Source organism: Podarcis melisellensis, assembly GCF_964234715.1.
Source record: "Podarcis melisellensis genome assembly, chromosome: 9".
Lineage (NCBI taxonomy): Eukaryota > Metazoa > Chordata > Lepidosauria > Squamata > Lacertidae > Podarcis > Podarcis melisellensis.
This window is the reverse complement of record NC_138541.1, coordinates 20787619-20803755: the sequence shown is the minus strand read 5'-3', so window position 1 is coordinate 20803755 and position 16137 is coordinate 20787619. Positions and strand designations below refer to the sequence as shown.

General features: G+C 41.3%; 1 protein-coding gene across 5 annotated transcripts in view; it reads left to right on the top strand.

The window, feature by feature from the left end:
• The window catches only part of PPP3CA (protein phosphatase 3 catalytic subunit alpha), a 189333-nt gene extending 180938 nt beyond the window's left edge, over window positions 1-8395 (top strand). For 3 of the 5 annotated variants that reach the window (XM_081925075.1, XM_081925074.1, XM_081925073.1), the window contains 2 exons: window positions 2407-2436; window positions 6662-8395. In XM_081925075.1, coding sequence (XP_081781201.1) covers window positions 2407-2436; window positions 6662-6858 — 227 coding nt within the window. In that variant the 3' untranslated portion in view covers window positions 6859-8395. The remainder of the gene's footprint in view (window positions 1-2406; window positions 2437-6661) is intronic. The other 2 variants (XM_081925077.1, XM_081925076.1) reach the window with 1 other exon arrangement.
• Window positions 8396-16137: the final 7742 nt, after the last annotated feature.

The window sequence follows — 16137 nt, the reverse complement described above, 5'->3', positions numbered from 1 at the left end:
GTCCTCTGCTTGAGAATCCCATCTTTCAAAGCTTGAGAAGGCTTTCTTTCCCATCCATTGTGCTTGCAAGTATGCAAGTTTGCTTTTCAGTGTATGGTATTCATAAGCAACTTCCTGAGCATGACCTCTCTCTCTTTACAAAAATGGCAGACGCCACGTATGTGGAAAAACTGCAAATTATTGGCCAACGTGCCAATCCTCCCTTAGGCCAGCTGATAACTACCAAATTGCATTCTTCATTTTCTCTTCTTCATGTAGAACTGCAGTATTGGAATTCTGTAACTGGAATTCAGTTTCTGAGGGCCAGTGAATAACTAATGGCTTGTGAATAACTAATGCCACATACGGCAGACTCACAATTTACTTGAATAAAGGGAAGAACGTTTTAATGGTGGTTTTGCTCTATATGCAAGCACTGAGGCACTTTCTCTCACTTACTGTTTCAAGTCATATTTTGTATGAGTTATGCAGCAGCGCTATAGCTAGTAGAATTTTCCTCTTGAAGTAAGGAGCCACAGTCAAATATTTTAATGTATTAACTGTTTTCTGTTTTTACTATTGTGTAACATGCACCCATGAGTGTCCAACCATAATTATGATGTAGCTTTTAACTGTGAGACATGGAGATTCGCCTTTTCAATAACTCAGTCTCAGCCTCTAACTTTCCCATTTCTTTCCTGGAGTTTCTTTCCTGTATTTTTCCCCCTTTCTGTCTCTTTTTCTCTTTATCTAGAAGATTCAGGTATTCTGTGGTAAACTCTCTTTTTGGTGGCTTGTGTGTTACACATATGGTAACGTTCTGCTTTGTAAATGCTGCAATATGATGACCAAAGTGTGTTTGTCACACTAATGGAATTATTGAGGCACATAAGGGATTTGCTTCATATTATTAGTCCCTTGACATTCATAGAATTTTATCACCCACCCATCCTGGGGGGGGGGGGACAAAAAACTGTTGTCTTGATACAATTGCTTCTGTCAGATTGTCCAAAAGCCTGGCTATTGGGAAATTCCCTCATACTGCAGTATTATAGCTTAGTGAAACATTACTATACACAACCCATTAGTTAACACCTTGCACCATTCACCAAATATACTGAAATCTACATAGTTTCTGTTAAGCACATTTTGCTGACTGTGCTATGTATTAACAGAAAATATGAGCAATATATTGTGTGAAATGTGTACATTCTTAGTGACCATTCTTTTAGTGTATTGTGCTGGTTTGATCCTTTTTCTCATCTTAAGTTTTATTGTCTCTTTCCTCTTTCTTATTTATTATGCATATTTATTTTGGTTATTGAGTTACCTTATTTGCTGCACCCGAGGGCTATAGATTCCATGGGGGAACTTGTCCTTGATGCAAGATGACACTTGATGAGATTCCACTGATCTCAGTCCATATTAATCTTTGCAACTACAAAAAATGCAACATTCTAAACCAGACCCAGGCCAGTATGTTTCTCTATGGGCAGATAGGCTTCCCTGCTGCCATACTTAATACCAATGTGGATTTAGGTGCATCTGGCTGTCAAAAAGACATTCAAGCTATAATGTAACAATGCATTTCTAATATTAACTTCTTTGTTCATTTCTGTTTGCAAATGCTTCTTAAGCCCTATTTAAAAGGCCATGGTGGTTTGAAATCTATGCTATACTACCAGCAATTTTGAAATGATCAGTTGTTCTGCCAGTAGTTCAGATCTAAATAAAATTAAAACATAGTTTTTTAATTAAAAAATTAACAACATGGGGCACTTGAAAAGATGGTGTTCTGTGCCACTCTAAACAAGGAAACCCACAAACAAAATATTGAACACTGAAAGCTCTTTTCAGTATTTCTTTAGTGTGTGTGTGTGTTTTTTTAAAAAAAAAGGCATCCAAGAGAAAAGGAAAATATTTCCCCAAATTATCAGAAACCATCTTTTCCCTTAGTCCCTCTGCTGACCAAAGGGTGCTTCAGTATTTTGCCGATCTGCATTGCTGGTACTTTCGTCCACTGGCTTAATGCCACGATATGTCTTACTGGACACTCTGCAATCTAAACTGCCCCATTCAGTGTTGCAGCCACCCTTTTATACCGTCAACTTTGTATATTTTATGAACAATACGGTATAGCATTTCAATTAAATCCATGTGGCTATTTTATTTTATTAGATATTTAAGAACAAATGAGTAACTTTCACTCCCCCCACATTAAAAAAGAAAAAGAAATCTATTGCCTGCAAATTACGATACCTGTGTCTGTTTTGTGTGTAGCATTCTATGTTGTCTTCTGTGTCAAAATCCAGCACTTACAGTAACCTTCAAGTGTACTAGCTCCTTTGCTATTCACTGACTTGTTCTTAGAGTTAAATCCTCTGCTCATTTTTCTCATTCGTTTTGCTACCCCTTTCTTCTCTTCAGCTACTGTTGAGGCTATTGAGGCTGATGAAGGTAAATTGGCCAGACCCCTTTCTGTTGTTGTTACAACAGAGAAGGGCTCTGCTGGGTGTATTCATTTTTGCTGTAGCTTGTATAGAGTGTGTGGGTGTTGAGCTAACAATTGTGGCTCAGTATTAACCTAAGTTTACTTGCTTTAAAGGGGAAAGTGTTCCTTTTGTTGTTGGTGTTGTTTCTTAAAGTTGCAGCGATGTTCTGATCTGTGTCCATTAAGCTTAAAGTGCTGAATCAGTATTGCACAAGGATAAGAAAGCTTGCAACTCAAAGGGGGCATGGCAGCACTTTAGTAAAAGCCATTTGACAAACAGTTTCCCTTAAGGGGGATCAATCAGTTCCCCATGTCACCTTAAGATATATCTGAAAATTGAGAGAACGCTAAAGTTGAATGGGGTTCTCCCTTTGCTGAGGTCTCTAGTGAAAGTGATTTTTGAATGAGTCTTCACTGTAATTTAGTATATTTTAAAATGCCCCTTTAGGGGGAAAATATTAAAACAATGGGAGATGTTAGGAGGTTTTTTTCCCCTGCAAGTTTTGGGAATTTTCTCTAATGTAGCTATTAAAACCAACACCATTTCAAATGACTACCAGCACAAATGAATTACTGTCGAAGATATTGAATGCAAAACTTCAAGCTGCCTTTCTCAGGGATCCTTTTGTTTCAGCTCTTAAAACAATTTTGTTAGTTGTACAGTTAATAGATCTCCAGATGCATACTGAAATATTTCTATACACGATGATTAAATTAGTAATTCAAATTGTTTTGCAAGAAGACTCTCAAAAGTTCCCCTTTAAAACAAAACCAAAAAATTACTCAGTTGTATTTTGTTCTTGCCCCCCTAAAACATGAGTTTTTTTCCAAAAAAAGAAGAAAAAAATCATTAGTCATTAGTTCTGTTGGCATGGAGTAAGACTGCCATTTTGGCCCTCCTATCTGTTTTTTGATCTTTTTGTTACAGGAGTGAACAAAATTCTTAGCAATAAGTAAGAGAAAATACAACTGCTTTCTAAATAGCAGTAGTGAGCTGCTATTTATGTTGGAATTCTCTATTCCTGTTGGCAAATTCTACTCTGCAATGTGCATTCTTGTTGACAGTTTGGCTGTTTTTTTTCCTGTGATTTCTGTGACTGTGTTGTGTTTTTAGTATTACTTCTCAATGTAAACTGCTAATAATCATTGTCTGACCAGCAACTGCAGCAGAGCACATTCTTCAGCACAAAGGTGTATAAATATGTCTGCTTGACACCAAGATGTGCGTCCCATTTTGGGAATACGCGTTGTTCAAGTTAAACTTCTTATTGATCATTGCATTGCACTGTAACCAAAGATTGATTGATTGATTGATCTGAAAAGCTATCGCCTTTGGGAAATCTAATAACGATTCTGTTTACATAAACAAGTGTTTACTAGGGGCCTGTGCAGGCCTTTGACGGAGTCTAGGTGTTCATACATCCAATCACAGCTGAACATCCTGCAAAATTAAACTGCCGTACACTTCACATTGCCATTCATTATACACCTACGTCAAAGGACTGGATCAAAATTGAGAGCACTGTGGTGAATTTTTAAGAGGGCCGGGATTGAATGTTCTGCTATGAGTCTTTGTTCAAGTTATCTCTAGTATGAAACCTATATGAAATTTGTGGGGAATAGGTGGGAACATGTGGGTTACAAGTGATGAAGGGAAGTTTCCAGACAACCAAGGGTGGTAGATTCCACAGCAAACTATGTTGTCTGAAGTGGTCCAACATGCAAAGATTAAGCATTTTGGAGTGGATCCAAAGATGTCCTTCCACATGCGGGAGGCATCTTCAACTCACGGAAGGGCCATTTCCCCTCAGGAAGGGCCATTTTACACTAGGGTCTCTTGCTTGAGAAAAGTGTGCAAGCGTTCTTCTCTACAAGTGTTCCACTATTATTCTACTTGCACAGGCTCTTGTTCCAGCTGAAGAATAAGGCCCTATCTGTTCTAGCATTGTGTGGAAATCTTGCACACATTTTATGGAACTGCTCACAGCTCTTTGGATCCAGTCCACTGACTTAAATTGTTGATTTTTTTTTCCAGAAGCCATGATAGCCTCAAAGCCATCTTTATGTTCCACCCCTTCAGATGGCCCAGTATGCAGTGGTTTCCACCTAGCAAAAAAAGTGCAGGGAAAAAGGAAATCACCACATGGGGGGGAAGGGGAATTGGTCCTCTGTATCTGTCTGCAGTCCATATTTCCACAGCGGTGGTTGGCAAAATGTCAGCATGAGAGGATTTGTCCTTGCCACAAAATTCAACACAAGTGGTTTAATAGTACCAGGGACTTTGCCTTCAAGGAGAAATGTGAGGGGCGGGGGGAAGTCATCTCAAAATTCAGAAAGGATTATGCTTTCTCCCTGATGGAGAACAAAATTGATTATACCTCTTGACAGATAAACCAAAGAGCAAATTCAGTTTCCAACTCCCTCCTTTTCGCTCATGCCCTCCCAGTATTCTCTCCCCATGTTGCTGGTACTAACTGACCATCTTGGCTATCTTGCATGTTAAGAAACCCAGCAGAAAGAAACATAACCAACATTCTTGAAATATATATTTGTTCAATTTATATATATATATTTACTAAAATAAGAGGTGGGAAACACACCAGGGGTTAACAGCAACCAATAAGTTAAGCCTTTTTCTTGGATTGCTGCCCAGAGCCCTTCCCCTTTTTTGTTTTAAACACTCTAAAGTAAGTCCCTGAAATGATGGAATTGCATCAGGCCCCTTGAATTTTTCCCCCCTTTCATTGAATGTATGAAATACCTAGTGAGATCAATGTGGAACTCCTAATGTCATTGCTGAAGGGCAAGTTCATTGACTTTTAAATTCACTTACTGGCTCCTATGTTCCTACACTTTCAAAGTTAAGAAGGACAATTATGCCAAAAAGAATGATATTCAGCATCCATGTCACACTCAATTAACTGCAGTTTAACCAGATTATCCTGTAGTGCTCTAGGGCTGACAGAGAAGGTTATTGTTCCTGAGTAGTGTATGATCATTTCTTCTGTAGTGAAGACACTGAGGACCTTCTGTCTAATGCACTATAAGGGTATCCTCGTATGATAAATTTCATAAACACTCAGTCCAGGTTCCTATATAATGGGAACAATCTGTTTACCAGGATTAAGGGAGTGGACCATTACATAGCTTGCTACTGCTCTCCATCCCCCTTCCAAATAATAACATCAACCATGATGTTGATGGGGTGAAGATTAACCAGAGTCCTAGTTTTTAGGCAGGAATCTTAATCAAGGTTTGAAGCTGGCTAGCAAAGCTTGTTAAAAGGAGAACCTAAGTCCTCATTTGGCATCATACAGCCTCTGCAATGAGGTTGGCACACTTGGAAATATGGCTATTGAAAGGCCACAAACAAGAGTTCTTGGGCAACCTATAGTTTTGAATGTTTCATCATTTCTGTGAAGCCTCTTAACAGCTGCTCTGCTGTTAAATTCATCCTGCATTGCCTATTCCAAAGAAAACAACAACAACAAATCTCCCTTGGAAATCAACAAGAATTCTATCTCAAATGAGACTATGAGGACATCGCAACCATTTATCACTCAAGACCAGTTCAGACATTTTCTTTTAATACCCCAAAGTCATTGCAAGATTATTTTGCATTCCCAGTTTCAAGCCAGTGCTTTCATTCGTACAGACACATGTGGGCGCTGCCGTTTACAACAGCAAACCAGCTCCCTTGTGTAATTTAGTTGCTACCACAAGGAGGCATACATTCACTACATGCAGTTGACAGGGCAGAAAATATTGTGATGGCTTCACTGCACCAATATGTGTGAAACTGGACCCTACACTTTTACGACAGGAGATTTTAGTTTGTTATTTTTCTATGAGCACTACTTGTTCCTGGAAAAAAAAGTTCATTCCACACCGAACCACCAAATAAAATGTCAGAATTGAATTTTCTTGGGAGCATCTTAAACTTTCAAGATACATTGGCTATCTACTTTCTAGCTGTTTCCAAATCCATCCAGAAGCTTTAATCGCATTGTCATTTTATTTTCTTCACCGTGAAGGAATTTCTCAACTCAGTTGACTGTTCAGTAAGCTGATAAAATGCCAACACTTTGTCGCCATTGACTTTCCTTTCCTCTCTGTTTGTTTTGTTTTTGTTTGTTTGTTTCTGTTTTTGTTTTTGTTTTTGTTTTTCCTCCCCCCCAATTCTCTGTGTAGCTATCAAAGGATTCTCGCCGCAGCATAAGATCACGAGCTTTGAAGAAGCCAAAGGCTTGGACCGGATTAACGAACGGATGCCCCCTCGCAGAGATGCCATGCCATCCGATGCCAACCTTAACTCCATCAACAAGGCAATCTCCTCAGAGACTAATGGCACTGACAGTAATGGCAGTAATAGCAGCAATATTCAGTGACCGTTTCCAACTTGTGATTTTTTTGTTTTTGAGCTGCAGGGCATGATGGGATTGCTGCATATCAGCAGTGGGATGTTCTTGCCTCTGATGATAGCTTACTTGCTCTGGGGGCCAGGTGTTGGATTCAGTTTACAATATCATCTAAGAAGAGATAGTAGACTTTATTTTGGTGGGTGGGGGGTGGAGGTTCAACGCCTCCTTGGATATGCCTTTAAAATGCTTGTAGAAAACTAAATGAAAGCTAATGCTGGTATATATTGCAAAGTTAGGGGAATGAACATGTTTTCCTACTGCATTGGAAACTTCTCGATATGTTAACTGAAAGGCCTTTTATTATGTTACTGGACATGACAATTTTGTCTGATTTCTTACTAACTATTGTACGTTTACAGTTGCAGCACTAAACATGGACAACATCAAAAACATTTTTAACAAAGTGATGTACAAACTAAATAAGGAGACTATTTATTGATAATGTTTTGCTACTCTTGTCAGACGATGGCTATCTTAAAAAAAATAAATTAGGCAATCTTAAAAAAAAAAAGTTGCAAATTTGTTAAAAATGCCAAAAAGGACAGTTTAATTTTGTACAGATTATGCTTACCTCAGGTTTCTTTAGTGTGCTTGAATGCCCTTCTTTAAATATAACATTTACCTTAACTAATTTGGCAGTGAGAAATCTTTTCTTTTAAGTTTTTAAGGAAAATAAAACTGGAATAATGATACTCCTTTTTTCTTTTCTTTTTGCTGTTTATATTTAGGAATCCTTTCTTTATTCTTTTTCTTTTTGGTAAATCAAGTCTTGGTTGTGGCTTGCTGAATTTAAATATTTATGAGTGGTGCATTTTTAAGTATAGTGAACAAGACACCATATTAAGTGCAGTGAAAGCATCTATATTCTGTAAAAATCTGCCTATGCATGTTTTTTAAGAAAAAAAAATTGGCTGTATAGGCCTGTATGGGACTGTAATGCGCTTAGTGGTCTGACTTATACTGGAAATGTATGTACTGGCGTACTTTATATTCTCTAAAAAGAAAATGCTAATGCCTTTGAAATTTTGTAATCAAAAAAAAAAAGCTTTGAAAAATCTAAGGGGGAGAGTATTCTTAAAAGTTTTTAATATAAGCTTGTCAGTGCACATATCGATGGTTAGCATGTTTAGCAAACCTTGTGAAATTTAAACTAAGTTTGTAGTTACATGTGAAACTAAATGCATGATAACTGTTAATGTCATGATGGTTTAGTCATTTTGTTACGTTCTGTCATGTGCCACAAACCGTGTAATTTTTTCACTTTTTTCCCTTTGTATATCAGTTACGGGTTACAACCGGTTCATTCTTAAAGGAAGATGAAAAACCAACAAAAGCAGTCCACTGATATTTTTTAACAATTGTATAAGTGCCCAAGTAATTCACTACAGCCTACAGCCTTGCCTTTGTAATTTGACTTATGAAATGTTGGCAATCAAAGCATGCACTTGTAACAATGAAAAACAAAAAGCATTTTATATTACTACTCAATAAAAATGTGCATGAACCTATGGCTCCTCACACTAAATCTCTGGAGCATGCTATTATGTGTTTAATCCTCACCATGGGGGTAGGAGCCTCTCACCCCGTTGCCTTGTCTGTTGCATATACTAGGTAGCAATCCCTGCATTCAGGTATGCATGACTTAAGTGAGGCTAAAGGAACAGAAGAAGCTGCCCTGTACCATGTCAGAACATTGATGCATCTAGCTGAGTACAGTCATACCTCAGGTTACAGATGCTTCAGGTTGCTCATTTTCGGGATACGGACGCGCCGAAACCCGGAAGTACCAGAACGGGTTACTTCCGGGTTTTGGTGCATGCGCAAAAGCGCTGAATCGCAATCCACACATGCACGGACGTGGCGCTGCGGGTTGCGGAAGCTGCAAGTTGCAGACGTGCCTCCCACACAGATCACGTTCGCAGCCCGAGTGTCCACTGTACTGCTGACACTGGTGGCAGCTCTTCAGGGGCCGATCCAGCCAGGAGTCTTCCTCATCCTTATCTGGAGATGACAGGGATTGAACCTGAGGCTTTCAGAATGCAAAGCACAAAGTCTACCGCCACAGCCCTTCCCCTCTGCTTATGCACATTCTGGTAGCCCTACTTGCAAAATCACAGAGAACACCTTGGGATAAAAAGGAGATTCTCAAGTTGTTTCACACTTCCATTGTAGCAAAAGAAAGGTGCCTTTCACTATGGGGGTTTTGCTCCAGAGGTGGTTTCTTCCACATGGTTAAGCTGCTTGTCCTTTGCAGATCAGCTTTTGGCAAAGGAGGGTGGAATGTCTGGGCCATTTCTTTCAAACACGTCCCAGCGGATCGTTCAACCTATACTGCGTCCTAGATGCAAGATCTCTTTTGCCCATTCCTGCAACACCCACCTACCTGCACCAGTCATAATTACGAACAACGCGGAAAATTCATATGTTGATTCCCTTTGCTTGAATGGTAGCAGTTTAATTTTGCCACACAGACTATTTGTGCTGCTACTTCCACAAGTTGCCACCCCCCCCCCATTTCTTTTATTATTTATATATCACATTTATAGCCCACCTTTCTTCCAAAAGCACAGTGTGCGTGGTTATCTCCCTTCCACTTCAGCCTCACAACAACCCTGTGAGGTGGGTTAGGCTAAGAGACAATGACCAGCCTAAGGTCACCCAGTGGACTTCATGGCTGAGCAGGAGTTTGCCATATTTTGCCATATGCCAGCTGAATTTTACCCAGATTCTAGCCATGCCTCCCAGTGCCGCTTTAGATGATAAGCTGACTTGAATTCTCAGCTCTTATAAGAAAATAAAATCAAAGGTTTGAGGCAAAAATGTGGAAGCACTGTGTGTGAAGGAGAAAAGGCAACTTGAGAGAAAGAGCAAGGGAAGTATGTTCATTTTATTTATTTATTATCCCAGGCTTACTCCAAGGATTTCAAGCATAGTGTGCATCATTCTCACCTCTCCCTCTAGTTTATCCTCACAATCTTTCCATGGGTTAGGCCAGGGGTCAGCAAACCTTTTCCGGAAGGGACCGGTCCACTGTCCCTCAGACCTTGGGCGGGGGCGGACTAGTTGGGGGGGAGGGGGATGAACGAATTCCTATGCCCCACAAATAACCCAGAGATGCATTTTAAATAAAAGCACACATTCTACTCATGTAAAAACACCAGGCAGGCCCCACAAATAACCCAGAGATGTCTTTTAAATAAAAGGACACATTCTACTTATGTAAAAACACACTGATTCCCAGACCACCCACAGGCCAGATTTAGAAGGTGATTGGGCTGGATCCAGCCCCTGGGCCTTAGTTTACCTACCCATGGGTTAGGCTGAGCAACAGTGACTGGCCAAAGGACACGCAGTGAGCTTCATGGTTGAGTGTGGAGCCCCAAGTATGGATGCATGAGCAAAAAGGGATATTTTGCATATAAATACTTAACTACATTTCCCCAGGATTCCTTGTGAGAAGCCATGACTGTGGTATAATACTGCCTTCAATGTATGCTGCAGATGTGGCCTGAATTTCCCTGGATCTGAAGTATTTAATTTCCGGTGTACAACAGTGTCTTTTGTGTAAAGTAGGGATTTTTAGGACCCGTTTCAGGAATTTCATTTCTGTTTTGTTTTCTCCACTTACTGATAATGAACTGTCACTGAAAAATTCATGATGGAAAGTGAGACACTGTGATATCACCAACACATGTTACAGTCACTGCGTCCCAAGCAGGCCACATTTCCTCCTGCTGTATTTTTGGAATAAATATATTTTGCAGTCACATTTTTGCACAGGAGCATCTGTCCACCATGAGGTACGGAATGTGCCGTTCCTCCATAATTCACACTTTGAATCTGGCAAAAGGAGCACTATGGAGATTTGTACGATATGAAGAATGAACAATAGCAGGAGATCAGGTTTTGCCTCAGTCTACAAACGGCCAAGGAATATCTCTGGTACAAAAACTTCTCGGCAACATTGGGTGGGTTAGACTATTTTCTCTTTCTGTTTAAGAAGCCAATTGTGATTTTAAAAAATAATAATGGATTTTTTAACAAATTCTAAGATTCCATAACTTACTCTTTTCTTTCTTTTTTTTTTTTGTATGTTTCTTTAGTCTATCAATAACTATCATTCTGTGGGCAACAGTTGCTTCTAGAAACACAGAAATCAGTAAACTAATTTTTGTGTGGCAACTACTGGAGCAAGCTGTGACCCAAACATTATCATACCCTCCAAGATTTCTCTGTTGAAAATAGAGATGTCCCCTCCAACATTTCTCCAGTGAAAATAGGGACATCCTACTACACTATGGGCCACTCCAGGCATACTGTTTCTAGTGCTAGAGCTGCTCTTTTTTCAAAAAAATAAATTCCATGCTTCCACATTATTTTTGTGTTGAAAGTGTTTTGTACCATTTCCCCACATTTCATGTGATGCTCAGTGTGTGCTTTGAACAACTTCATATTGTGCGTTTCCCTACCCATTGGTTATTCTCTTTTCACAGAAAGCCAGCCATATCACAGATTAAAAGAGGGACCTGAAGTTGTTTCTGCTGTCTAATCTCTCTCAAGAGCATTAGGTATCCCTCAACTCAACCCCCCAACCCCACAAAGGCTATAAATACCTGGGACAGGTGCTCATAACTCCCAACTTTTACTGCTTGGGAGTAAAGGAGGGGCATGACTGCAGCTACAGAACTTTTCTCCATCTGAATAAGCCCCAGTATTGGTGTGGACAGGAAAAAGGGCAATCACTAGCCAACTACAGTTTCACTCCAAAAAAACACTGAAACAAACAACTATAGCACTGTAACTGGTACACCTGGAAAGGATTCATGGTATGCACATGGTAAGAAGTTCTGCTGCAGTTTTATAGAACACCGAATATTCCTACCCACAAGCTGGAAAGGGTGTCCAGCATAGACTTCTCCTTTGCCATCCCTATGTACCTGGGAAGAAAGGAGTCATCAGTTGCCCTTGGCTGAGACACTTCTTCTTAGAGGGAGCACCAGAGGTACTGGATCCTGATGTAGAGCTTTCAAAACCCCTTTGTATTTTCATGCAAGTAAATGTCATGAACTGGCAGGACAATGGGGAGGAGGAAGAGGATCCTGGCGAGGGGTGAAGCCAGGACTGGGATACACAAATGCAAGCTGGGGATGGGGAAGGAGAGGTTGGTGTAGGAAGTACTCACGTGGTGACTGAGAATGACAAAGGGATGGGATGTCAGTGCACCACAGCAGCAGGGCCCATCACCAGAACAAGAGGGGTCCCTGTCTCTCCAAACACAGAGGGCTCTGAGGGGTAGGGAGCAGCAGGTGGGGTGCTTCAGGAGGCTGAGGCAGGCAAGTGTCAGCATCGCCCTTGAGCCAGTGCCACCAACTGGACTCATCCACTCAGCCCCGACTGGGCTAGGCGAGCTGGGTAGCACTTCCAGAGACCACCTTCTGCACAGGAACTGGTCAAAGTGCTGTGGACTCACAGCTTAGAGTTGTGAGCACCGGATTCACTCCAACAACAAGACAGTCGTCGCACAGCAGAGTATAGCAGAGTATAGCAGTGTATAAACGACTTGGAGAGCAGCTCTGTAGAATATCTTCTTTATTCTGTCTACAACTATTATACAACTATATACAGAGCTTAATGAGGTCTAAGCATAAATGAATGCTGCACTACACTGAGTGTCTACAGCTGCTCTTAGCAGCAACCTTATCTATACACATGATCTCTAACACTCAGTCTCTCTCCGACACACTGACTGACTGACTGACTCTTTGATGTGGTGCTGGAGCAGAATAAGTAGAGAGCAGAACACTGCTCCTCCTCTCTGGAGAATCAGCAGACTCATCAGGAGATTCTTGGATATGGGAGGGGTGAAATCTCCTCAGCAAGGGCCCACAGCCCAGCTCCCCAGCTGGTCAGGTGGGGCTCCCTAGCTCTGGGACAAGAGGTGTGATTCCTTAGCTGGAGTGGGCTCAGAACAGGTGAGGGCTACATGCTTCATCAAGCCCAGATGCTGCGATCAGCATGCAAAGTATGAAAGGGCAGCAGAGCTGAGGTGCTGTGTCTGCTCAACTGCCCACGTTGATGGATCTCAGCTTTGGTGTTCCAGGATCTCTGCAGGACTGCTTTCCTTTGGACATGTGGATTGACCCTGGACTGGGGACTTGACATACTGACTTGCAGGTGGGCCCGGGGTTCAGGGTAGTAAAACAGTTGGTTCATGGTGGTTCACATCCACAGTTGATTAGAGCCTGATTGAGGTCATATCAGTGTGTAATTGAGTTGTTCTCTTGTGTCATCTCCTGCTTTGTTGGATAGTGTGGCTTGGCCAGCACCATCTGGTCTTTGCTACTGGCAACCATCAAAAAACTGTTTGGATGAGATGTCCTCCAGGTGTTGCCATGAGGCCCAGCCAGGGTGGACAGGGATGATGGGGACTGTAGTCCAGCCACATCTGGAAGGCCACAAATTCACCATCCATGCCCTAGGGGGGAAATGAGACTATGGGGGAAATGACCACAGATGGATATTTTGCACGGGGAGGTTATTTCTTTCAGAGAAGCAAAGCCAAATATTCCAAGCTGTCACTTGTGGTTTTAAATATGTATTCACAGCAAAGTAAATATTTGCACCAGCATCAGGCTTAGCAGTGCAAGTAGATGCACACTTTTCATTTTTTTACAGAGATTATCTCAGGGGGGAGGGGGGGAACCGCCTCTGTACAGCAGACTGGTCCTAGAGGGAATGTGAAGAACACAGTTTTAATACAAGTTTGAAATCATTTTTTTTCCAAAGCTGTCTTCCAATTTTCCTTGGTATTGCCAAGATTAATTAAGGATGAAATCCCTGAAATATGGATCGTTTGAAAGAAATCAGATGGGAATGAAGCTTTAATAAAATTGTCAAATGCCTAAATACATAATTTATCTCCACACTGCAGATCCAGAATGATGAAAAATATACTCTGCAGAAAGTTAAAAATTAAATTACAGTATGCCCATGTGAGCCCATTTTATGTTATTGTAGTAAAGCCCAAGGTCTCTCAGGTTGGCATAGATGTTTTAACTCTTTATGAGAATTAGGAGTACGACAGCCTAAGGAAGATGTCCAACAGAGTCCAGACCTCAGACCTCATCCTCCTTTCCCCTCAGAAGAGAGACACCACACTCTCAAGACTTTTGCATCCTCTCTTCATCATCCCTTGCCTGGTTGCTGAGGTTACAGGCTAGTCATTGCCGCTTGCTATCCTCTTCTTTGTGCTATTGTGTTAGAGAAGGACCTGTTGAGGCTACATTGGTTAGATTCTGACAGTTGTGAGGACTAAGCATGCCCAAGTGCTGCCTGTTGACTCCAGAGTTTAGCCATGGCACCCTCAAGCCTTCATCAATGGATTAGAGAACATTTCCCCTCCATTTGTTCTGATGCACTCTCAGGGATTAATCCCCACTTGTCTGGGCCTGAGCTGGGCAGAGAAGAGTTTGAGAGTGGAAGTTAAAAAAGTTAAAGCATTATGCCACACGTAGACAATATCACCGTTCAAAGATCCATACAGTGGTACCTCTGGTTGCTAATGGGATCTGTTCCGGAGCCCCATTCACAACCTGAAAGGAACGCAACCCACGTCTGTGCATGCACAGGTCGCAATTCACCACTTCTGTGCATTCACGTGATGTCATTTTTCATTTCTGTGCATGTGCGAGTGGCAAAACCTGGAAGTAACCCTTTCCGGTACGTACTTCTGGGTCGCTACGGGACGCAACCTGAAAAAATGTATCATGAAGCAAACATAACAAGAGGTATGACTGTACTTTGAACATTCCTGAAATGGTCAATTATCCAAAGCCTTTAACAACTCAGAAACCAAGCCTAATGAGGAACGCTTGAAGGAGCTGGGTATGTTTAGCCTGGCAAAGAGGAGACTGAGAGGAGATATGATGGCCATCAGATATCTCAAGGGCTATCACATGCAAGAGGGAACAAGCTTGTTTTCTTCTGTTCTGAATGGTAGGACTCAAACCAATGGTTTCAAGTTACAAAAAACGAGATTCCAATTAAACATCAGGAACAACTTTTGAAAGTAAGAGCTGTTCAACAGTGGAATTGTCTCCAGTGTGGAGTAGTGGTTAAGAGCAGTAGACTCATAATCTGGTGAACCGGGTTCACTTCCCCGCTCCTCCACATGCAGCTGCTGGGTGACCTTGGGCTAGTCACACTTCACTGAAGTCTCTCAGCCTCACTCACCTCACAGAGTGTTTGTTGTGGGGGAGGAAGGGAAAGGAGATTGTTAGCTGCTTTGAGACTCCTTAGGATAGTGATAAAGCGGGATATCAAATTCAAACTACTATACTACTACTACTATTCTTCTTCTTCTTCTTCTTCTTCTTCTTCTTCTTCTTCTTCTTCTTCTTCTTCTTCTTCTTCTTCTTCTTCTTCTTCTTCTTCTTCTTCTGGAAGATGTGGACTTTCCTTCCTTGAAGGTTTTTAAGCAGACGTTGGATGGTCATCTGTCATGTATGATCTAGTTGATCTGCATTACAGGGCATTGGACTAGATGAGCCTCAGGGTGCTTTCCAGCGCTACAATTTTATGATTCTGTGAACTCGTTCTATTAAAGCAACGTCCAGCATTTAGGCCAGGAGTGGGAGCCTATGGCACTACAGATGTGGCTGAACCTCCGTTCCTATCATGCCCAGGCACTATGGCCAATGGTCAATCATGGCTGGAGCTGTTGTCCTCCGGTTTCCTGGCCTGGATTTAAGCTATATGTCTATAACCAATGGAGGAGTGGGGGGAATTCTCAAACGCACAAAGCAACCCTTGTACATAGCCGACCTGCTGGTGTAAGCAGCAAAGGAACCCCGCACCCCGCAAAGCCTTATAGGTATGCGCACAGATAGGAAATCTCCATTATCTGAACCATTGTAATGCTGCTTAAAGGTTTTTCTTTTTGTCACTTAATAGAGATCATACTTCCCGTGCACAGCTATGTTTAAGCAAAGCTGGTTGCCATGGTGACACTAGAGCATTCTAAAAGTGTCAGCTCATATCCAAAACTGAATTTTTGAATTAACTGTTTAGGTGAAGAATTAGAAGGTGGGAACTTTTCTGTTCATGCACCAAACTTAATGTTTATTCCAAACGTTAAATTGTTAGTGTTAGTAGTAATAATAGTATTTAATCCTTAGCATACAGGGCTTCATGGGCTTCCGTACTTAGCATATAGACCTTTTAGATTATTCAGAACATACCATGTCC